This window comes from Ictalurus furcatus, chromosome 21, assembly GCF_023375685.1.
Source record: "Ictalurus furcatus strain D&B chromosome 21, Billie_1.0, whole genome shotgun sequence".
Taxonomy (NCBI): Eukaryota; Metazoa; Chordata; class Actinopteri; order Siluriformes; family Ictaluridae; genus Ictalurus; species Ictalurus furcatus.
Window position 1 is genome coordinate 5578236 of NC_071275.1, and position 23734 is coordinate 5601969.

At 38.7% G+C, this 23734-nt stretch overlaps 2 protein-coding genes across 2 annotated transcripts; one reads left to right on the top strand and one right to left on the bottom strand.

The window, feature by feature from the left end:
• The first annotated feature begins 4528 nt into the window (after positions 1-4528).
• On the top strand, positions 4529-17397 carry cand2 (cullin-associated and neddylation-dissociated 2 (putative)). The gene is made up of 15 exons (XM_053653122.1): positions 4529-4797; positions 6769-6912; positions 7160-7314; positions 7712-7835; positions 9633-9889; positions 10181-10286; positions 10381-10526; positions 11011-11297; positions 12917-13058; positions 13225-14727; positions 14879-14974; positions 15074-15243; positions 15505-15669; positions 16903-17010; positions 17092-17397. Exons 1-15 carry the CDS (start codon positions 4730-4732, stop codon positions 17314-17316), a joined length of 3696 nt encoding a protein of 1231 aa, XP_053509097.1. The 5' UTR covers positions 4529-4729; the 3' UTR covers positions 17317-17397.
• A 424-nt stretch (positions 17398-17821) lies between these two features.
• On the bottom strand, positions 17822-23248 carry rpl32 (ribosomal protein L32). Its single transcript, XM_053653123.1, has 4 exons — positions 22879-23248; positions 21390-21490; positions 19371-19552; positions 17822-17997 (listed from the first exon to the last, which is right to left on the bottom strand). The coding sequence occupies exons 2-4, from the start codon at positions 21483-21485 to the stop codon at positions 17868-17870; spliced, it is 408 nt and encodes a 135-aa protein (XP_053509098.1). The 5' UTR covers positions 21486-21490; positions 22879-23248; the 3' UTR covers positions 17822-17867.
• Between the last annotated feature and the right edge of the window lie 486 nt (positions 23249-23734).

Genomic DNA, 23734 nt, shown 5'->3' on the forward strand with positions numbered 1-23734 from the left:
TTCTCCCCATGGTTCGGGGGTTTCCTCTAGGCACCATGGCTTCCTTCCCCAGTACAAAGATGTTCCCTGGGTTTTCCCTGCCTTGTGCCCCAAGTTCCCTAGAATTCCCTGGAATAGCTTGAAGGGTGATGTGAGGAAATGATACTTTCTCGGGTATTATCAATCGATCTCAATTTGCTGGTTGATTTACAGTGTTAATTTTAAATGCTAGTTTTGATTTCACTTGTTTTCACATATTTTATGATTATTGTTAGTTTTACTATAAATTTAAGTGAAAATGAAGTAAAATTTAGTCAACTAAAATTGAATGGTATTTGCTTTTTGTATTCAAATTTCCAAACCTGCTCTAAGTTTTAAATCCTGCTTAAATAGAACATCACAGATGAGTATTGCACTGCGTACTCATAAAAGTAATTTCATTTCAGTGACTTTCAGTGACTTTCAGTATGGGCGCACGGTGGCTTAGTGGTGCGCATGTTCGCCTCACACCTTCAGGGTCAGGGGTTCAATTCCCACCATGGCCCTGTGTGTGCGGAGTTTGCATGTTCTCCCCGTGCTGCAGGGGTTTCCTCCGGGTACTCTGGTTTCCTCCCACAGTCCAAAGACATGCATGGTAAGCTGATTGGCATGTCCAAAGAGTCCGTAGTGTATGAATGGGTGTGTGCCCTGTGATGGATTGGCACCCTGTCCAAGGTGAACCCTGCCTCGTGCCCGATGCTCCCTGGGATAGGCTCCAGGTTTCCCCTTGACCCTGAAGGAAGGATAAGCGGTATAGAAGATGGATGGATGGACTTTCAGTAATTTTCAGTAACAATGCAATTTCATACTCAAATCAGAGAAAATATCCAGGGTTCGTCTATCAGTGTGCAGCAGCACAAAGGTTTCCTCTCACCTTGTCTGTTACTGCATGCAGCCAAGATCATCTCAATCCATGCAGGCTCAGTTAATTCTTCTGTATAATTGTCTTACTGTGGCAAAGTGAGTGCAAAATTGTTTTCTTCACCAAAAGTAACAGCCTTAATGATTTTGTGTTTTTGGGAAACATGAGTGGTTTGGGGCCGCATGGTGGTGCAGTGGATAGTATTGCTGTCTCACGACTCCACGGTTTATGGTTTGATCCTCGGCTTGGGTTACAGTCTCTGTGGACTTTCACCTGTTCTTTCTGGGTTTGTAGGGGTTTCCTCCAGGTTCTCCAGTTTCCTCCCACTGTCCAAAAACATGCAGGTAGGCGGACTGGCTATGCTAGGTGTGAATGTGTGTGTGCATGGTGCGCTGCAATGGACTGAAGCCCCATCTCAGGTGAATACTCCCACCTTGCACCCAGTGTTACTGGGATAGGCTTCGAATCCACCATTACACTGACCACAACCTGAATGAATGAATGAATTAATTCATCGTAAGGATGTAAACAACTGCTTTGCTTGTATATACATGAATAAACTTGCATGTGTTAAAATAAACACATAGTTAGCAAAGCACATCCAGTGTATTTTTTTTAATGGTGCGTGGTATTGTCTGTATAGTGTAAGTTTCCCCACATCACCACAGAGTATAAAGGAAAGATTCTGGGGTCTTTCCTGCCTAAATAATGTAAACTTTGAAGCTATAGTAAAATAGTAAAATGCCATACGGAAATATTAAAATAAGAAATGAAATGTCTACCACAAAATACAGTAGAATACAATAGAAATCAGTGTGTTTTTTTTGTACTTTTATTTGGTTTTTACAGTGTTTTTTTATATTATTATTATTTGCATTGTATTTAAGAGCTGGTAATTGATAGATTTTACAGAATGGCTCCCAGGTCTTGCATCGACTCTTGATCCACGTGGTTAGACAGAACCTGTTGGTGTTTTGTTCCTATCCATAGTCTGGTCTCAGGAATACCTACAAAATAAATTATTTTGTTAAAAAAAAAAAAAGGTGTTCACTGTATATAGAGAACATTAGTACATATGAAAATTCACACCCAGGTGTAATAAAAAAAACCCAACTAGTACCATGCTTATAGTCTTCTGCTTGGGTTGTGTTGGCACATATGGCCGAGCAGATCCAAACATCTTTCATAGTGTAAAGTCATTCAAAGTCAAGATACCGGAAAGGTCTTCCTCGGGTGTTATCATAGAGCAGTGTTTCTCAACTCCAGTCCTCAAGCCCCCCTCCCAGAATGTTTTAGATGTCTCCCTATTTAACACACTAACAAGCTGATGAGTTGAACCAGGTGTTTAATTATTGAGACATCTAAAACATTTTGGGAGGGGAGCCTGAGGACTGGAGTTGAGAAACACCGTCATAGTGTATTCATATGCTGTCTGATAACTTAAAGCACATAAACATGTGCTGTTTTTCCCCCAGCCAGCACAACCTCAAGATCAAATTTCCCATAAAGAGAGAAGGCACTGTTTGTGAGACACAGCTCATCTGTCTAAACAGCTGAATGTCAGAACTGGAGGTATTTCAGAAAGTAGGTTTAACAAACTTTAAATGCTCTTTTTTTTTTTTTTTAACCCTGTTTTACTCCCAACTTAGTCATTGTTATTTAATGTCTATTAACTAGTTCTCTCTAATCATGCTCCTGTCTGTTAGATAATATGCCTACTGTATTAGGGATTTAATCAAATACAAAGATATCATTCATAATAAACAGATAGACAGTTAATGTATTCTAAACAGATAAATATACAAACAGAGGGTACACAACTGGATGTATTCTTTCAGTGTTTTGGTGAGATGGTAATTCTTGTGATGGTCATGGCAATAAAGCTAATATATATATATATTTAAGTTTTCTGAGGTGGTTATTATTTTCATACGGATACAAGTGAGTGGTCAGATATGAAGCTAACGTGAATATGCGGCGCTGTGTGAGGCATTTACAGTCTTCTTTCATTGATTCATTCATTTCAAAATCAAAAAGATTGTGTCGAAATCAAAATAAAACAAATCCCACTGTCAGTTACCACAGATCCTACTACCACTACTACTACTACTAATTTTAATATAGATTTAGACTAGTCCTACAATTTTGCTATACACATTTGGATATAAAAGTATGTTCGAAATAAAACAGCTGTAAAATATCATTAATGTTAGTTTCTTATCCAGACCTTTGTAAGGAAGGAACTGTATGTAAAGACCTTAAGTGTTGCAGGCCCTATCATCAAATTAATCATTAATGCAAATTAATACAAATTAATGCTGTGAATTTTGTTCTGCGTATACTAATCCCTTACTTGGAAATTCCTTCCATTACACATCACAAATGTTTAACAGTTAAAACACTTGAATAGTAAGCACATAATGCTTGAAAATGTATTGTTTTCTTTAGAATGTTTCGTGTTAGGGATCTAAGCACCAATTGTTAATTGGTTTTTCTGTTTCTTCTGCTTCTTCTCGTTCTTCTTCCCTTTTCTTCATTAAAATGTATCATAGGTCTAATTAACACAATGGTGGCACAATAGTGCAGCCACAAAATTCATTTAGCTGCATTTGCATAGTATACGATTGTGCAGACCAAACCCTAAGTCATAGAGACATGAAATGTAGACAATATTAGTAGTACTCCTGCCCGCTACTCAGGCAAACATGATGGCTTCTCCTCCGCCCACGTAACTCTCTATAATCCCAACCAGCTCGCCCAGCTGCACGCACTACTAAATTTATTATCCTACATATCTTTATGGCTTGTAAAATCGCCATAAATGCTGACTAAAAAACTGATCACATCTGGCAAATGTTTATAATGGCTTTCAACGCTAATAATGATGGTAAACTCTGGCAATTGTCCAGAAAAGCTAATACACGACACAAGTTTTGAAATCATGTATGCAGCCTATAGGATGTATACTGTGCTTTGCAGTTTTGTTATCCCATTTATTTCCCCAATCGCTTTGCTGCAATGCATGTAGTCGCCACAAGATGGCGGAAAACTCCCCAAACTGTCAATGCACCGCTTTAAAAGGTGTCAAAAAATGCGGGCCACATTGCATGCATGAATGTACCGCCGTGAACAACTGTTCATACCGTATACAACGTATTTACAAGTTAAATCCAAAAACAATCAAAATGGATCCCAATAAGTGAGGACTGAAACACGACAGAGTATGCTGCTTTATGAAAATAATCAGTGACGGATTGTTGGTTTATTGCTGTTACCACCCCAAAGCTGATTGTTTTTACAAATACATAGTATGAATGTAGCACTGTGAACAAAACTGTCCACACTATTTGTCCAATTACTACCCTTTAAACTTAATAGTTAGACACAAAGTTTAATGTGATGTACGCAGCCTAACGCTTTGCTGCAGTGCCTTTAGTCGCCAAAAGATGGCGGAAAAACTCTCACTGCATCAAACTGTGTAAAAAATATATAGATATATATTTGGATCAAAAATACGTCCAAATACATAGACATGTAGCACCGTGAAAACGTGTCCATACAATCTGCGGATGCACTAAAATGAACTATTACACAGTTAACAAGCTTGGTTAGCATGTAGGCAGTCTAAGGGTTAGTCTATGGTTAGTGGTTTTGAACGCACCCATGTGTTCCAACAATCTATTTATAACTATGCACAAGCGTCAGGTTTCTCAGTGTGTCCTCCAACAGAGACAGACCCTTGAACTAGAAGATATGGTCTAAAAAAGAAAGAAAGAAATCCCTCCTTTTCAGTGAATACTGGCAAACCGACTGATTTCTGATATTGGTGTTAATATTTGAAGAGCTGAAATGTCGAATGTCACCTACCACATTTCCAACCTGTTGGAAAAAATGACATCCACTGACAAAGACTTTCGGTAAGAGCGCCTGTGTGTAGTTTGAGTGGAAGCCGCATGACTAGTATCAGGCTATAAATATAGGACGGTAATGGATTGTCTCAAATAAAATGTCTTTTCCGTTTTATACGAATGTCATAAGATAGGATCACTTCATGCTGCCAGCACCGTTTATCGGTAAACAGCCCGTTCCAAGTCCGGCATGTGTCACACAAACATTCTGAGTGAAAATAAATCACTTCTAACAAATTACCTAATATAAGGTTATATAAAAAAGATATGAATAAGCCTCCTAAATTAGCAGAATTATATTTATTAACACATGTATATTGGACAATTTATAAATTTAAATGCAGCTCTGGCTCTTTACAGAATATGCAAAAACAAACAAACAAACAAACAGGGTGAACACTTCAAAAAGTATTAATCTATAACAATAACTTGAATAGTTGAACTACCACCATCCACTATTCATATCCATATGCACGACCATTTCACTTTACTTCCATAATTTTTTCCGTTTTCACACTGTTTACAATGTTTAGACAGTTGACAATGTTTACTGCCACTTTAATTCCACTCAAATTGGCTGCTTCTACAATGTTTCAATGCTGACACCCACTAAATACTGCTCTGACCCGTCGAGGCATGGACTCTACAATACCTCTGAAGGTGTGTTGTGGTGTCTCGCACCAAGACGTTAGCAGCAGATCCTTTAAGTCCTGTAAGCTGCGAGGTCGGGCCTCCATGGATCGGACTTGTTTGGCCAGCACATCCCACAGATGCTCGATCGGACTGAGATCGGAGGAATTTGGAGGCCAAATCAACACCTTGAACTCTTTGGCATGTTCCTCAAACCATTCCTGAACAAATTTTGCAGTGTAGCAGAGCGCATTATCCTGCTGAAAGAGGCCACTGCCATTAAGGAATACCATTGCCATGAAGACATGTACTTGGTCTGCAACAGTGTTTAGGTAGGTCGTACGTGTCAAAGTAACATCCACATGAATGCCAGGACCCAAGGTTTCCCCGCAGAACATTGCCCAGAGTATCACACTGCCTCCACTGGTTTGCCTTCTTCCCATACTGCATCCTGGTGCCATCTCTTCCGCAGGTAAGCGACGCACACACACCCGGCCATCAACATGATGTAAAAATAAATGTAGTTCATCAGACCAAGCCACCTTCTTCCATTGCTCCATGGTCCAGTCCTGAAGATCACATGCCCATTGTAAGCACTTTTGGCAGTGGACAGGGTACAGCATGGGCACTCTGACTGGTCTGCGGCTACACAGCCTCATACACAGAATTTTTAAACTCTGTTTGGAATCCAAGATGGATTTAGAGAGTAAGTATGATGCTAAGTGATGATGATAAAGTACCGATCTGGCAAACAGTCAAATATACAGTACATAATTTTCCATATTTTTACACATTCCAGAAACCCAGAATCATTCATTCATCTTCAGTAACCGCTTTATCCTGGTCAGGGTCCCAGGAACACTAGGCACAAGGCATAAATAAACATTGAATGGCAGCCCATCACAGGCGCTGTGAGATGGCAACACTACCCATTGTGGCACTATGCTGCCCTAACTTTTCATTATTTTGGCTTCTTTTCAGTTTGGTATCATTCCTCCCTACAGGTCTGACTTTCCCAAAGTTTGGAATGTAATAGTATGGGGATGATGAAATAGTTTGAAGTTTATAATTATTAACCCTTTCTGCTATTTTAGAAAACAATCGAGTTTACATAGTTTAACAATTTGTATTTCAAGTATGCCAAGATTTTGGTGTGTATTAGCCAAAAACATTTTGTTCGATATAGACCTTTATTAAAGAAACAATAAATAAATCACCTGCCTGATTGATGAATTGTATGACATGATGATTTGTAGTAAGAGAAAGTTGTATTAATCTGATGTTTTATCAAACAATTCATTTAAGAGCTTTATAAACCAATCAGTTTCCTGACTAGACCTCACTGTTTAGGTTTATGGCTACCAATGATCTCATGATGGAGCTGCAAAAAGATTCTATAAAACTGGATGAGGACAGCGAAAGGAAAGTGGTGACCATGCTCCTGAAGCTCCTAGAGGACAAAAATGGGGAAGTTCAGAACCTGGCCGTCAAATGGTAGCCAAATTATTTGTCTGATTCACCAACACATACTGTATATAGTGTTTATAGATCATTGCTAAATTATTTGTCTGATTCACCAACACATACTGTATATAGTGTTTTATAGATCATTGCAAAATTATTTGTCTGTTTCACCAACACATACAGTATATAGTGTTTTATAGATCATTGCTATCCATGAACTATCATCATAGCTGTTTTTTTCAAGTGCTGTTGGCTGAAGAATTTATGATCTATGCAGTCTTGGTCCTCTTGTGGGCAAAGTGAAGGAATATCAAGTGGAGACGATGGTGGACACGTTGTGCTCTAACATGTTGTCTGACAAAGAGCAGCTACGTGACATCTCCAGCATGGGGCTGAAAACGGTTATTGCTGAGCTTCCCCCACCAACTCCAGGTGAAACATTCACATGTTGGTCCTGATGGCTCAATGTTTGAAGGCTTTGGCCTACTGAACAGAAGGTTGTATGTTCCAATACCTGTACTACCAAAATGCCACTAAAAGTGCTTGAGTATTGGTATTAAAATGTAGCCATGCTCTGTTATATATGCTTTATTGTACTTTGTTACACTAGAGAAGCTTAAGGATGGCTGAGAGTACAAAATTTGTTTTCAGTCCTTCACATTTTGCGGTGTAGTTACATGAGACACAATCTCACACCGAGTTCAATCAAATTTGCAATCATTTTTATTTGCCTGCTTGGTTAATGTGGCTAATATAGGCAAATTCCAGGAAACGTACACTGCATTCTGTCATTTTATCCATTTATCCAACTGATCTCCACCTCTTTTAGGTTTGTGTCTGACAGCTAACATCTGTAAAAAGATCACTGCTCAGTTGATTGGTGCCATGGGAAAACAGGACGATGTGTCTGTACAACTAGAAGCCCTGGACATCCTTTCTGATATGCTAGGAAGGTTGGTATCTAACATTAATCTGAGATGAAATTCTCATCCAAGTCATCCAGGTTCACATATGCACTGTATTTCCATTTGTGGTATATTAGCAGACCTAATTTTCTGGTATTTTATGAACCATAATCCTATTGAAATTTTGGTAGATTAATAAACCTGATCAACTGTCAGTGTCATGTGTATACATAGTATGAAATCACTCATTTTGATGGGGATTGTGGTGGTGGTGATGGTGGGGGGAGTAATTATGCATCATGCAGCTTTTTTTTTTCCCAATAATTCTAAACACCGTAATTTTATTTCTGTAGAGATTCAATTCAAAAGGAGCACCAAAAAAAAAATCACATATTAATATGCTTAAATTTGATGTTGCAATACAAAAAAATTAATAATAATAATAGAATAATCATTTTCTAGAGGTATTGTACGTTCCTTAGAAAGAATGTGTTATGAATGTGGCATGTTGGATAAAGTTTCTTTATAGACTATAGAAATGGCACAACTACACCAATCAGCCATAGCATTAAAACCATCATCCTAATATTAACAATATTTTGTCATGTTCCTCAACCGAGCAATTCTTGCAGTGTGGCAGGATGCATTATCCTGCTGAAAGTGGCCACTGCCATTGGGGAATACCATTGCCTTGAAGGGGTGTACTTGGTCTGCAACAATATTTAGGTAGGTGGTATGGTCAAAGTAACATCCACATGAATGCCAGAACCCAAGGTTTCCCAACAGGACATTGCCCAGAACATCACACTGCCTCCACTGGCTTACCTTCTTCCTACAGTGCATGCTGGTGCCATCTCTTCCCCAGGTAAGCGACGCACATGCACCTGGTTGTCCACGTGATGTCAAAGAAAACGTGATTCATCGGAACAGGTCATCTTCTTCCTTTGCCCCATAGTCCAGATTTGATGCTCATGTGCCCATTGTAGACAGGGGTCAGCATGGGCACTCTGACAGGTCTGTGGCTACGCAGCCCCATACACAGCAAGCTGCGATGCATGGTGTGTTCTGACACATTTCTATCATAGCCAGCATTCACATTTTCAGCAATTTGTGCTACAGTAGCTCTTCTGTGGGATTGAACCAGACATTCTAGCCGTCACTCCCCACGTGCATCAGTGAGCCTTGGGTGCCCATGACCCTGTCACCGGTTCACCAGTTGTCCTTCCTTGGATCACTTTTGGTAGGTGCTAACCACTGCATACTGGGAAAACCCCACAAGACCTGCTGTTGTGGATGTTCTGACCCACTCGTCTAATCATCACAATTTGGCCCTTGTAAAAGTCGCTTAGTCACATGCTGCCTAATAACCCCTTTACAGGACCACTGTAACAAGATCATCAATGTTATTCATTTCACCTGTCAGCAGCTTTCATTTTATGGTATGTTGTTAACTGTATGAAACCAGCAAAATAAGACTCAAGGGAAAATAAACAATGAAACAAGTTTAAAAAATGTTCTTACAGTTTTATTTTTCCACGGTATGGTTGAGATTTGCCTGGGCTTGCCCAACAGAGTACGATTTGGATGTGGGAAGGTGTGACCTAAGCATTAAGAACCTAAAGGATAGACATTTGGTCTGTTATAATTGTTTGGTTTATATGCCTCACTCTTTCATTTACACCATGAACTTACACCATTGACATTGACTACTTTCAAAAAGTCATATTTAGAGCTAAAACAAAAATACACAAGTTTAAATACTTTATTTACACCTGTATTTACACAGTATTTTTGATAGTATTCCTTCCAATGACACTGTAGATCATAATGTTTTCACCTCTGTAGGCTAAGCAGCACCTTAGTCGGTTTCCACCAGTCAATCCTGACCAGTCTTCTTCCACAACTGACTAGCCCTCGCATGGCGGTGAGGAAACGTGCCATTATGGCGCTCGGGCAGCTGGTGCCCAGTAGTAGCCCTGCGGTCTTCATGCAGCTCACTGAGTATCTCATGGGTGAACTAGCACGAGGAGCACCTGCTGCAAACACACGTACCTACATCCAGTGCCTCACCGCCATCAGCCAGCATGGAGGGCACAGAGTTGGTGAGATAAGGCTCTATATAATCTATGAGTAATCTGTATGCAATTTTATGAACTGGAGGAGGATGCATTGAATGATTCTTGTTTTTCTTACAGTATCATTGAGATAAAGTTATTGCCTCATCTGAAATGCCTCTATCAAATCCCTCATATTGCTTTCAATGTGATTTCCATGATTTCCACTCTTTGTATCACAGTATTTTGTTACACCTTTTCAATTTATAGTTGCATTAAATGACAATATAATAGTCAGCTTTTGAATCAGATGTATCGAATACTGTATGTCTTCCTCAGGGGAGCATCTGGAGAAGATCATTCCAATGGTAGTGAAGTTCTGCAGTGTGGAGGATGACGAACTGAGGGAGAATTGCTTTCAGGCATTTGAAGCATTTGTTCGCAAGTAAGTCTTTTGGCTTATGTAACATAAAGTTATCATTTCTGAATGATTTCACATTAATCCATAAAGTGTAGAACCTTTCTCTTTTTCTTGAAAGATGCCCCAAGGAAATGTCTCCTCACATTCCTATGGTAATTAACTTGTGTCTGAAGTATGTCACCTATGACCCAAATTATAACTACGACGCAGAAGACGACGAGGAGGACTCCATGGATATTGAGGATGGAGGGGATGAAGACCAGGGTGCAATTTTTATTCATTCCTAAACATACTGGAAATTATAGTAACATTTTTGTGCCACTATACACTCACCATACACTTTATTAGGAAAAACCTGTACACCTACACATTCATGCAGTTATCTAAGCAGCCATTCATGTGGAAACTCTAGAGACTGTTGTATGTGACAATCCCAGAAGATCAGCAGTTTCTACAATACTCAAACTAGCCCATCTGGCACCAACAACCATGCCACGGTTAGTCACAGAGATCACGCTTATCCCGATTCTGATGATTGATGTGAACATTAACTGAAGTACCTGACCTGTATCGACATGATTCTATGCATTGCGCTGCTGCCACATGATTGGCTGATTAGATAACTGCATGAATGTACAGGTGTTCATGTACAGGTCCCCCCCCCCCCCACCCCTTCTGATGATTCATACAGCAAAAGGATTGTGAAACAGGCAGCAAACCTTTCACCATCACTATTTTTTTCTAACAGAATCTGAGGATGAATACAGCGATGATGATGATATGAGCTGGAAGGTAAGACGCTCATCCGTGAAATGTCTGGAGGCGGTCATCAGCAACCGTAGAGACCTGCTGGTGGAACTTTATAAGAATGTGTGCCCAGTTCTGGTGTCACGTTTCAAGGAACGAGAGGAGAATGTCAAGTCAGACATTTTCTTGGCCTTTGTTGCCTTACTGCGGCAGACTAAACCCCCTCATAGCTCTGCTTTAGATCCTGGAACTAAGGAAGACCCTGCAGTTACCCTTTTGAAGAAAGAGGTACAAACAAATAGTGATATAGTATATACAGTGACATATTAATCGTCACACTCAATTTAAGGGATACTCAACTTGCTCACAGGTGTCTGTATAAAATTACTGTGACCTTTTTTTTTTTTTTTTTACTATTTCCAAAGCACCATTATTTTTGGATATAGTCCACAATTGCTATTCAAAATTCTGTATTTTAGGGTGGATTATTGGTTAGCATGTTTGCCTTGCGCCTCCGTGCGTGGAGTTTGCATGTTCTCCCCGTGCTTTGGGGGTTTCCTTCAGGTACTCCTGTTTTCTCCCCCAGTCCAAAGATGTGCTGTAGGCTGATAGGCATTTCCAAATTGTCCATATGCTATTATGCCCTGCAATGGGTTGGCACTCTGTCCAGGGTGTCCCCTGCTTTGTGCCCGGACTTCCCTGGGATAGGCTCCAGGCTCCCCCAAGACCCTGGGTATGTCCAAACCAGCTCCCTAGTTTAGTAGTCAGGGTACTGATCAGGGAGTCGGCCATTTTAAGGGCTGTCTCAATTGCAAAAATTCTTCCAGGGCACTGGAACATTCGCTCCCTAAAAAAATCCTACAGCGCACAGCAAAAATCAGGGAGCATCAATGCTCACTATGTTCCCTTACTGGAAATGACGTCATGATTTCTGAAGCCTCTCAACTCGAAAAAAAAAAAAGGTAACTTTTCAGCCAACTTCCGGCTACAAATACAAATTGTTATTGTTGTAGCTCTCAAATGATTACTTACGTTAGCGATTTTTTAACTTTCTTTGATGTTCTATATGCAGTTTGTTTGAGTCTAATGACTTTTAATGATTTTGTTTTTAAATCCACTAGCTTGCCTATGATTCTTCTTGGCCTATTATGATAGAAATATGTGTTATTAAGCTAACAAATTTCTATGACATATAAAACTTCAATAAATTAAAAAATTCAGCTATCAGTGTCCCAATGTATAGTAAGCCAGGGTCCTTACCAATGCCCCAACTCATGTACACGTGTTCACTACCTACTGAACTAGGGAGCTGGTTGAGACATATCCCCTGTATAGGATAAGTGGTATGGAAAATGGATGGATGGATGGATGAATTCTTAAGTTATGACCTAGTTTCAGACCTTTTACAGTATATGTCATGTAAATACCACCATATTCTGTCTATTGGAGCCGTCTTCATCGTTGACTGTAGGTGTCCCCAATTCATGGATCCTTCTTACAAAAGAACCAGCATACCCTTAATAGACCTATAGTGTGGTTAGTCCCAGAAAAAAACTTAAAATATTAAAAACACTTTGTTTGTGAAAAAAACGTATTGACTTTGTGAAAAAAAAAACGTATACACTTTGTTCTGTGTGTGAACTAAGTGAAATCCCTCGTACATGTATTTGAAATGTCTGGTTTTTACAGAATCTGTGATAAATCTGCTTGGATTCAGGAGATTTGTATACATGTATTTTAACTGTCTATTAAGTTGTCTTAAGTCTCGTCATATTCAGTTACTGTTTCATTTCAAATCCAGTGTAGGGGGATAATCAAAAATTGTGTCACTGTCTAATTATATATGGATTGGTGAGATATTTGTACAATAATACACTTTTAAAATCAGATGCCCCTTGCATTTGTAGGTCCCCACAGTAATAAAGGCCTTACACAAACAATTGAAGGAGAAAAGCATGAAATCCAGGCAAGGCTGTTTCAGTATACTAACAGAGATAGCCATTGTGCTTCCTGGGTCATTAGGAGAGCACGTTCCTGCCCTAATTCCAGGTAAGGTTCTTGTTCATTTAAATGAACATATTTTGTACAGTTCTGGTTCATGTTCATCTGAACAATAAACCAGACCAGTATTAATATGATACTGTGTTTGCACTTTTGCACTAACTTTTAGCACTTTTCATACTTACTCCCTCATGAAGACTTGTTCTTTCCATAGGCATTGTGTACTCTCTCACAGACAAGTGTGCCTCCTCCAACATGAAGATCGATGCACTTTCCTTTCTCCATGTTCTCCTGTCCAGCCACACCCCAGAGGTCTTTCACCCACACATCAAAGTCATTCTGCCACCTGTAATTCACTGTGTTGAAGACCCTTTCTACAAAATTACATCGGAAGCCCTTCAAGTGACTCAACAAATGGTCAAGATGATGCGCCCCCTGGATAAACCACCTTCTTTTGATGCAAAGCCCTATATTAAGGATATCTTCAACAGTACCTTAAAGAGGTTAAAAGCAGCAGACATCGACCAGGAAGTGAAGGAGAGGGCCATTTCCTGCATGGCCCTCATTGTCAGCCACTTGGGAGACCAGTTGGGAGGAGACCTGCAGCCCACCCTACAGATTTTTTTGGAAAGACTAAAGAATGAAATCACCAGGCTCACAGCAGTAAAGGCTTTATCTATCATTGCCACATCTCCACTTAAGGTTGACATAAGACCTATCTTGACAGAAGGAATTCCAATTCTTGGATCGTTCTTACGTAAGAACCAGCGTGCCCTTAAGCTAAACACATTAACAGCCCTAAATATCATTGTAACAAACTACAGTGACAGTTTCAAGCCAGCTTTGATAGAGTCTGTGTTGAATGAATTACCTGCTTTGATTCAGGAGAGTGATATGCATGTTTCCCAAGTGGCTATGATGCTTGTCACATGTGTGGCCAAAGTTTGTCCAAATTCTTTAGCCAAGATAGCAGGCAATATCTTGCCTGAAGTATTTCACTTGGTCCATTCACCACTGCTTCAAGGAGGTGCTCTTGGTTCCATTGTTGAGTTCTTTCAAGTCCTGGTCCTGACCAAGGCCAGCAATACAAGCTACAATGATCTCGTAAAGGCTTTGACTGGCCCTTTCTATAAGGCTAAATCAGCTGACTCCATGCCAGTTCATAGACAGTCCTATTACTCAGCTGCAAAATGTGTGGCAGCACTGTCTTCTGTATGTCCCAAAGAAGCTTCTGGAACAATTAACAATCTCACCCTGGAGGTGAAGAACCAGAAGACTTCAGAGTCTGTGAGGATCCTGTCATTTCTTTGTCTTGGGGAAGTCGGACGTTCCATGAAGCTGGGTACTCACAAGGAGTTGAAGACCATCATCGTGGATGCTTTCAGTTCCCCCAATGAAGAGGTGAAATCTGCAGCATCATTTGCACTAGGCAACATCTGTGTGGGAAATTTAGATGAGTACCTTCCATTCCTATTGAAAGAAATCGGTAGTCAGCCCAAGAGACAGTACCTGCTCCTTCATTCACTAAAAGAAGTGATCAGTGCTTTATCAGTTGAGAGTCTCAAGCCTCATGTGGAGAGCATTTGGTCTCTGCTCTTCAAGAATTGTGAGTGTCCAGAAGAAGGTATTCGTAATGTTGTGGCAGAATGTCTGGGCAAACTCACAATGGTCAACCCATCTGAGCTTCTGCCCAGGCTTAAGAAGCAGTTATCCACAGGTAAGAATCCTTAGCAACTCAAGCTACTGTAACCAAAAAGAGAATATTTGCTTTAGGCAACACCTAGGTAGAGGTCCACAGAGGGACAATGAGATTAGTATATTCAGCTGCGACAAATGAAGAATATTAACACAAGGCAATCTCTTTTTAGGTTCCTCTCTTGCCCGTAGTACTGTTGTGACAGCTGTGAAATTCACTATCGTAGATCAACCTGTGCCCATAGACTCACTTCTTAAAGAATGCATAGGTAAAATCTTTTCAATGTTATTATCACTAGAGTGTTATTGAATACAACTGTTCAGTTTCATTGCAAAACAGTGTGACATTGTCACATCTCCCTTACTAGGTGACTTCCTAAAAACCATCCAAGATACAGATCTTAATGTACGGCGTGTTGCCTTGGTGATGTTCAATTCAGCTGCTCACAACAAGCCTGGCCTGATACGTGGTATTCTAACCACAGTTCTGCCAAACCTCTACAAGGAAACCCAAATAAGAAAGGAGCTCATTCGAGAGGTAGCATGCCATTTTGAGATTACCTACAGTACCATGGCAAAACTAGCATACTTTTACATATTTTAAAATGGATGTTTTTGAAAATAATATGTTACTATAAATGTCTGAGAATATTGCTTGAAGAAATGAGCAAAATTAGCTCAATAAATAAATACATTTTATAGTATACTGTATATCATGGCAACTTAAAAGGTTTTCATGAGCTGAATGTAGAACACTTATATAATAATGCACCTAAAAAATATTTGTTTACTATTTCAGGTAGAGATGGGTCCCTTTAAGCACACAGTGGATGATGGGCTAGATGTCCGTAAAGCAGCCTTTGAGTGCATGTATACTCTACTGGACAACTGCCTGGAGTGTCTGGACATCTTCGAGTTCCTCAACCATGTGGAAGAAGGCCTAAAAGACCACTATGACATTCGAGTGAGTATACTGATGATACTATATCACATGATTCCAAGCCATTCATATTTAAATGTATGTTTTGAATAATTTGACACAATCCAGTTCCTTGAAAAATAATTGACTGCACCTTATAATGTTTTATACCAGTGTTTTGAATAACAGCAGCTCTGAAAATAGTAGCAGCTGTACTCATCACACCACCCCACTGTTGATCATTTTCCTTTCTGCTTCATTTTATTCCTTACATAATATGGATGTACGTGTTTGTTTATACTCTATCGGTTGTTTTCTTTTTTGTTTTCGTTCTTATGGATGTGACATACAGCAAAAGCAATTATAAATGTTAGTTGGTTTTTAAAAGGGTATGGTCTTCTACTAAGAACCATGGCATCTGCACAATTCAGGTAAAATGAGTAGAATTTTTATTTTACAATTTGTAATATTATTAGAAATATTATTATGTATTAGGCAGGTACGCATTAATTTAAAAATCAATAACTTCTAAATTGAGCAAGGCTTTGAAAAAGGAACAAAACATTTCCAGTTTTCTGCACTGCCTGTCATGGTTTGTGGTAAGCCATTTTTTCCAACCACCACCCTTTATTTTTTCTGTCATAGAGTTGGGTGGAAATGTTTGCATACCTTTACTTTGAATGACAAAACGAGCTAAACAAAATTGATTTTAACCCACAAGACTGTGCCTGTGAATTTTGTGTTTGTTACAAATATGTCATTATCAAAAGTAACACAGTGGTATTAATTGTAAGACAGACAAAGTATTACTGCTTCAAAATTTTTATTTCCTTTGCATTTTGTAATGTATAAAGAACTTGCATGTCAGCTTTGTATAGTTAATATTTTGGTAGCCCTGGGGAAACAGTTGGATCTTTCTATCTTTGCATCTGACAGATTGCTTGGTTATCTATGATACACAGTTCCATTTAAACAATGCAGAGATTTTGAGATATATTTAGACAATGTAGACTGTATATCCCCTCCCACAAAAAAAAAAAACATTTTGGTTTTTTTCTGTCTTATGTCACATTGCAGAATCTACTTTTTTTGCCTGTTGGTTTTTTTCTTTTAAAAACTGACCATGAACTTCATATCATGTTCATACCTCCTATGATATGCAGTGAATATTACCCATGTCTATATGTATTTAGAAAATACATGTAAATGTCTGAAGGATGAATAATTACTTTTTACCCATTACATTATTAAATAACTGATATCTTTGATGTTCCCCAGATGTTAACCTTTATCATGCTGGCCAGACTTGCCTCTTTGTGTCAATCTGCTGTTGTCCAACGGTTGGACCGTCTAGTGGAGCCCCTCAGAGCCACTTGTACTACAAAGGTAGGTCCTAGCTGGCAAGATACATCAGCTATGTTGAGTAACAAGGACAAGTCATAAAAGATTTCTCCCACCATTGTTCAGGTAAAGGCTGGCTCTGTGAAGCAGGAGTTTGAGAAACAGGAGGAGCTGAGGCGCTCAGCAATGCGTGCAGTGGCAGCTCTTCTGTCCATCAGAGATGTGGAGAAAAGCCCAGCGATGGCTGACTTTGCCACACAGATCCGAAGCAATGCAGAGATGGCTACCATTTTTGAAAGCGTTCAGGGAGACCCCATATCAGGGACCGTGGAATCAATGGACACTAGTTAGGACTTTCAGCTATAAGTATGCACTTTGTGTGTGTGTGTGTGATTATTTAACAATAGAAATTAAAGAAGTCTTCTGTGCTAATGGTTTAGTATCACAATTTTGCTGATGAAGATTACAATGCATAATTTCCAGACTTAAATTAGCCTTACTATCCCATTAGCAAAAAAAAACACCAACCCAAATCTTCATTTACTATGGCAGCACAAGACTAAACTGATAAAATCTGAATTGAGATTCTCAGCTTTATAAAAATTGGTTACGATTCAACAAAGCCTAACAAGATTACACAAGACAGTAAAAATGCACACATTACACAGGAAGCTAAACATGCTGGCACAAGCACAAAGTTGCACAACACCCACAAAGGGGCAAACTAGAGCCATCTACAACAGCAATACATAGCAAGTTGTAAATGTCAGTTTAGTATGAGTTTAACTGCAAACAGCAGATGGGAAAGACAGCAAACATTTATAACACATTTAAGAAAATTACAAGACACACGGACTGGTTTTTATGATTTTAAGCTTTATTGAAAAGACCATATTTCCAGATTATTCGTTCTCTTCGCTGCGGAGTCTTGCGTTCGGGTTTGTGACCTTGATGGCCAACTGAGCCGCTCGCTCCACAATCACCTTCCTGTTCTTTGAGGAGACGTTGTGGGCAATCTCTGCACAGTAGCTCCTACAAAGGTAACACACAGACAAAGAAATTAAGACAAGCACACAACTGCAAAGTTCTATAATATCTCAAGAACTTGACTGCACTACAGACCCCTTATACTGCCTGTTTTTCTTTTATACAATAGTTCTTATTAAATGCATTCCATTGCAAGCAATGCAGCAAAAGTTAATTACTAGACACGGAGAATCAAATGAATGCTGGAGATCTGTTGCAGATTATCTTCCACCTGCAGGCTATGGGCAGAGCTTGAGGTGGAATGGGTATCTCCTCTGCAGCACTCTCTCTCTCCATATTCAATACCTGACTAGAACATGGGTGAATTCAGCAGGTACAGCTGGAGAGGAAAGCTGGGCTGACCAAGGTCTTGATGCATTTTAAGCTTTGAATTACCATAAACATAAGACAGTTAAAAAGTTTCCTCAGATCACAGTATACTACACCTGCATACTTATTATTAGTTTTAGAGAACTCAACATACTGCTGATCCAGTGTTTATAGATGAATAAGCTTGCACATTCACACTGCATACAACAAGAATCTGGGCCGGGCAAAAACAGCCAGTACTTTGTTTAGGTCTGGTTCATTTGTTAAACTTTCATAAATTTGGACCTTTCTATATTGCCAACGATTACGTGGTAAGCATTCACTTCAGCAGGACTGCATGATGCTTGATGAAATGCCAGACAGACTTAGAACTGAGATCTCAATTCTCAGTCACGATTATTTAACATTTTGTAAGGAACGGTACATACAGTTATCAAATTACATTATTGTAGCAGAACACCGAAGCAACATTTTTACTAACGGAAATTTGTGAATGAATTACTTGCATGTTTGTACTGCAATGGCCTTACTCCTGAGCAATGATGACTGCTACTTAATCTCAAACTAATCATATTAGCGTGCCGGGTGTGCAGTGTGTGAAGGAAACCATTATCATCAGCTAGTTAAATAATCAACAGTAAGTTTCAGAGCATGTACAGCGTCAATTTCCTCACCCCATTCATTCATTGTATTTATTTAGTGAGCGATTTTATTTTTCTGTATTCATTCACCTAGTACAAAGGTGTTCCTTTTCACTTACAAGCAGGAATTTGGATCATTTTCAAATTCACTCCCACATTAGTTTTCTGAAGCGTCTCTGCTTTTACGTCGGGAGACCGCATTTAGTCACATGGTGATTTCAGGCGAATTTTATCTAATACATCTGTAGTGTTACGGGAAATTACCAAACACAAGAACAGGCATGTTTTCCTGTAAAGGTCACACATTTTAAATGCGGCAGCTGGGGGGGGGGGGGTTTACAATATTATATACTGAGAGATATCTTATCACCCCAAGCCTCTAAGAACAGCAGCATTAAAAGCTCTTACTTGTTGCTCATTAGAAGGACTTCGAGCTCTTTGACGTTGTGCACCAAGAACTTCTTGAAGCCAGACGGCAGCATGTGCTTGGTCTTCTTGTTGCTACCATAACCGATGTTGGGCATCAGCATCTGGCCCTTGAAGCGCCTGCGGACCCTGTTATCAATACCTCGTGGCTTCCTCCAGTTGCGCTGCAGAAGGAGTGGGTCAGTGTTTAGCGTTTAAAATGATCATGTTTTGGAAACTGAAATATCCTCTAATGTTTTAGACAAGGAAATATATACAAATACATTTCAACAGGCACAACATACAAGTACATTCATCTTTCACTAGCTGAGATGCATATAAATTTTTTTGAAAAAGAAATAATAATAATAAAAAAAACCCCCAAACCACACACCTCAAGCTGCTGATTCCAAAGAAGTGTGGTTTAATTTAATGAACAATGTCACATTCGAGACACACATACCGTTTTTAATATTAATAAAAAAACTGATGCATAACGATAAATCTGAAGGTGTGCCATAAGACATCAAGTGACGCGTGGGTCACGTGGTTTTCTAAACAGTTTAGAAAATGTGTCGGAATAGATTCTGTAAATGACTTGGGGGCCGTTTACACAACGTTTTCAACTAAAAACTTTTTTGCTGTTCGGGGCCTGAAAACGCAAACTTTTGAAAACAGGTCACAAAGGGCAAGTTTTTGAAAATGATGCCGTTATCATCTCCGTGTAAACGTACAAAAACGCAAATTTGTGAAAACGATGACGTCATGGCCATGCGTATTATGTGTTCAGTATATAGGCATGCATGCGAGTACTTCAGAACAACGCGCGAGACATTCAAAACTACAGTGATGGATTACAGGACTGTGTTTGTGCTGCTCAAGATCGCGAGTTTATTGATGCTTCTCCAGCAAAGTGTAGATTTACTGCATCACTTCTATGACCAGCGGAGACGCATTCGTTACATAAACCACATTATTAACCCACATCTACACTGACGAGGAATATTCAAAACTTATAATTACCTTTATAATTGTCTGTTTGAGAGTATATCTGTATCCTTTTATTGCTAATAAAAGAAAGAAAGCAGACTGACTGCCAGTGTCTCAGTATTTTATTTGTATTTGCCGATTTTGTTCATTTTGGTGCAACGATGGTCAATTATTAGTACTTAAATATGCACTATTTCGATTTTTTTCAGTATTTAAAAATGAATGAGCTTTGTTAACAGAGTTCTGTTAATTTCAATTCCTTATGACAATGAATAATTTTCCAAGTCTAACTATCAAGATTCTAACTGGACACCGAACTGTTTTTTTGTACTCCACGTAGATCATAAAGCATTGAAATAATTTGAGAAATGTAACCGTTATTGTGCTTTTTATCCAGGAAACCCACAGCTCCTCCGTCTACTTGTATTTATTTACAGGGCAGTCTTTCCCAGATCAATATAGCGGACACATTGACGTGAATGCTTATGTGCGCAGGTACGTAATGTTTCTTTACAAAGTAACATCACCAACTACTGGCCTGGCATGCGTAACACGCAGTTCATAGTTTGCACAGGTCCGTGTGAACGGGGATCATTTTCACAACGCCGTCGTACGAGAAACATTAAAAAAATTCAAAGAAAAACTTTTACATTTTTAGTACATTGTTGTCGTGTAAACACACATGCTACAGAACATGGAATTATTTTTTTTGGGATGTGCAGGATTGGGTTGGTCTCTTTTTTTTTTGCCTTTGAATAGACAAATAATAAGTTTATCAGACCACTTTTATATATATATATTCAAATATGTCCTCAAATACTCCTTACTGTTTCCAATATGCTCATTATTCACACTACAGAACTACTTGTGATATTAGCCCTGACAAACACGGATAGAAACATGTTCAAATCAATTCAAGCTGATATTGGAGCAGATTATCCAGACGTTGGCCCTACCAAACATCTGTCAATAACAGCAATCATTGACATTCATAACAGCCTCCCACTGCAGAAAATATATAGCACTTCTTACCCTGATCTTTACATAGCGGTCTGACTGATGCCTGATGAACTTCTTAGTCCTTTTTTTGACGATCTTAGGCTTGGTAAGGGGTCTGAGGGCGGCCATGATGGCTGCAACAAAAACATTTCATTAAAAACTAAACACCACATACATACATACATACTATATAACTATACATATTACAAACACGCTACCGGTGTGTACTGCTTTACACACACTTGACTGAAATGTTTCTCATAACCTTAAAAATCTTTTGATCCGAAGGTGTATGATTAAATGTTTGAAATCTGTGCTGTAGACAAAAATATAATCGTGCCAACATTCATTAGAAAACTAACATTTTATTTACAAAAAGAATATATTTTTATATGGATGACTTGGAGCAAAACATTCCAAAATGCAGCCGACAAGTGTCCAGCATAGGTGGGAAGTCCTTTAATACTGTTTAAAAAACATCTCAGGGAGATTCCTTAAGAAATCGGCTGAAAAAATTGCCAAGAATACATTTCTGGAAATTCTAGGCAAAAGGGGGTCTACTCTTAAGATGCTAAAATAATAAATTATTTTGGGTTTTTTTTTTTTTTTATCACAACATAATTCCCATAGTTACATGTGTGTTACTCCAGAGTTTTGATGACTTTATTATTCGAAAATGCAGGAGAAAAATAAAAATACAAGAACTAGTGTCTAAATATTTGACCGGTAGTGTGCGTGTGTTTTATTTATATATGAACATTACACAAATATTTCCTTGCAAAAGAATGCCTTTAAATCCGGGACTTTTAGAAATCTGAGTAAAGTACCCTGAAGTACTATAAAATAACTCAATATTTGAATATCAACATGCCCAATTTTTTTAAGCCCGACACTGTAGACTGTAACTAAAGAACGCTTCTTAAATATTAAACAGAAAAAAAATAGGCGTAGAAAGTCAAGTACTGTCTCTCACTAGAGCTACTTAGCTAGCATTAACAGCTTAACACTTCTCACATAAACACCAACTCCATTCTACAATTACAGTTGTAGGAGGAAAACAGATCAGAAAAAAAGACGTTAAATAATCATCACTCTATTTATAACTGAGAAACCAAACAAGACTCAATAGAGCTGTACATGCAGTTATTAGCCGTTTAGCATGAACATCGCTAGCACTAGCATGCGCTGATGCCACTTTCCAACTTGTGACATTACAATTACATAAGTATATATAATTAATTTAAGAGTTAACGACTTGATAACTACTTGAAGCCACGTTTAAATAATACATATTCGCGCTACATAACTGTGCATATTTAAACAGCGCCAACTCCACACTAGCCGCCATGTCTGCTAGTGCTACTTTTTTTTATATACAAAATACCCAAAATTATTTAACATCTTGAACCGAAATATCTGAACGTGTATAATCTTAGGACATCTTGGGATGATTCTGCAAAGTGATGAGTTTAAACCTGAATCAGGATAACTTGATGGAAACAGATTTCCTCGTTCCACTCACCGTTCAATCTGTCTTCACGAAAAGACAGAAGGTAGAAGAGGAGGAAGTAAAGCGCGGAATGCTGGGAAATCAACCCCAAACACCGGAAGTTGGTGAAACCGAACGGCTTCCAAACGCCTTCTAATTTCCTACATTAGCGCACTACATCGGGTATGAAATAATGGCTTAGGCACACTTCTTTATATTTAATAGAGCGCTATGTGGGATTAGATTCATTATATTATAAAAGTTTCACAGTGTGTTGTGCATTAGCGCGATTTTGCGTAAATTAACAGGATTTATTTATTAATTCATTCATTCAGCAACAAATTTAGCTTTTTTTTAATTTAATAAATATTTATGCTTCTCCTCGCTACAAATGGAAACGTCACTATTATAAAATAATGACACATAGTCCATTATACCCATTAAAATATAATGTATTTGGACGTGTTACAAAGTAAGAGAAAGAAAAAAGTCCCTGTAGTAATAAAACAAAAAGTAAAAAAAAAAAAGTCTGACGACATTGAAATGCTTAGAAAGAAAATCGGGGTCATGGATGACTTGAGTTCACAAATTCCGTTTGTCTACCCACATACTGTACATATCCCATAGTGTTTAAATTCACAGTATTAGGGAACACTTTATACATAGTTAAAAAACAACTTAGAACATGAAACAACGACCTGAAGACTATACACAAGGCCAACATGCAGGAAATGACAGACAAAATACTTGACATTCTTTTCAGTTTATTAGAAATGTATTTATAAATCCACTGCCGTAAATAAGCGCATAGCAAAAGTCAATTTTAAGTTGAATATATTTATTAATGTGTATTTAAATAAGTGCTGGGGGGGCATACGAATTGTAAACA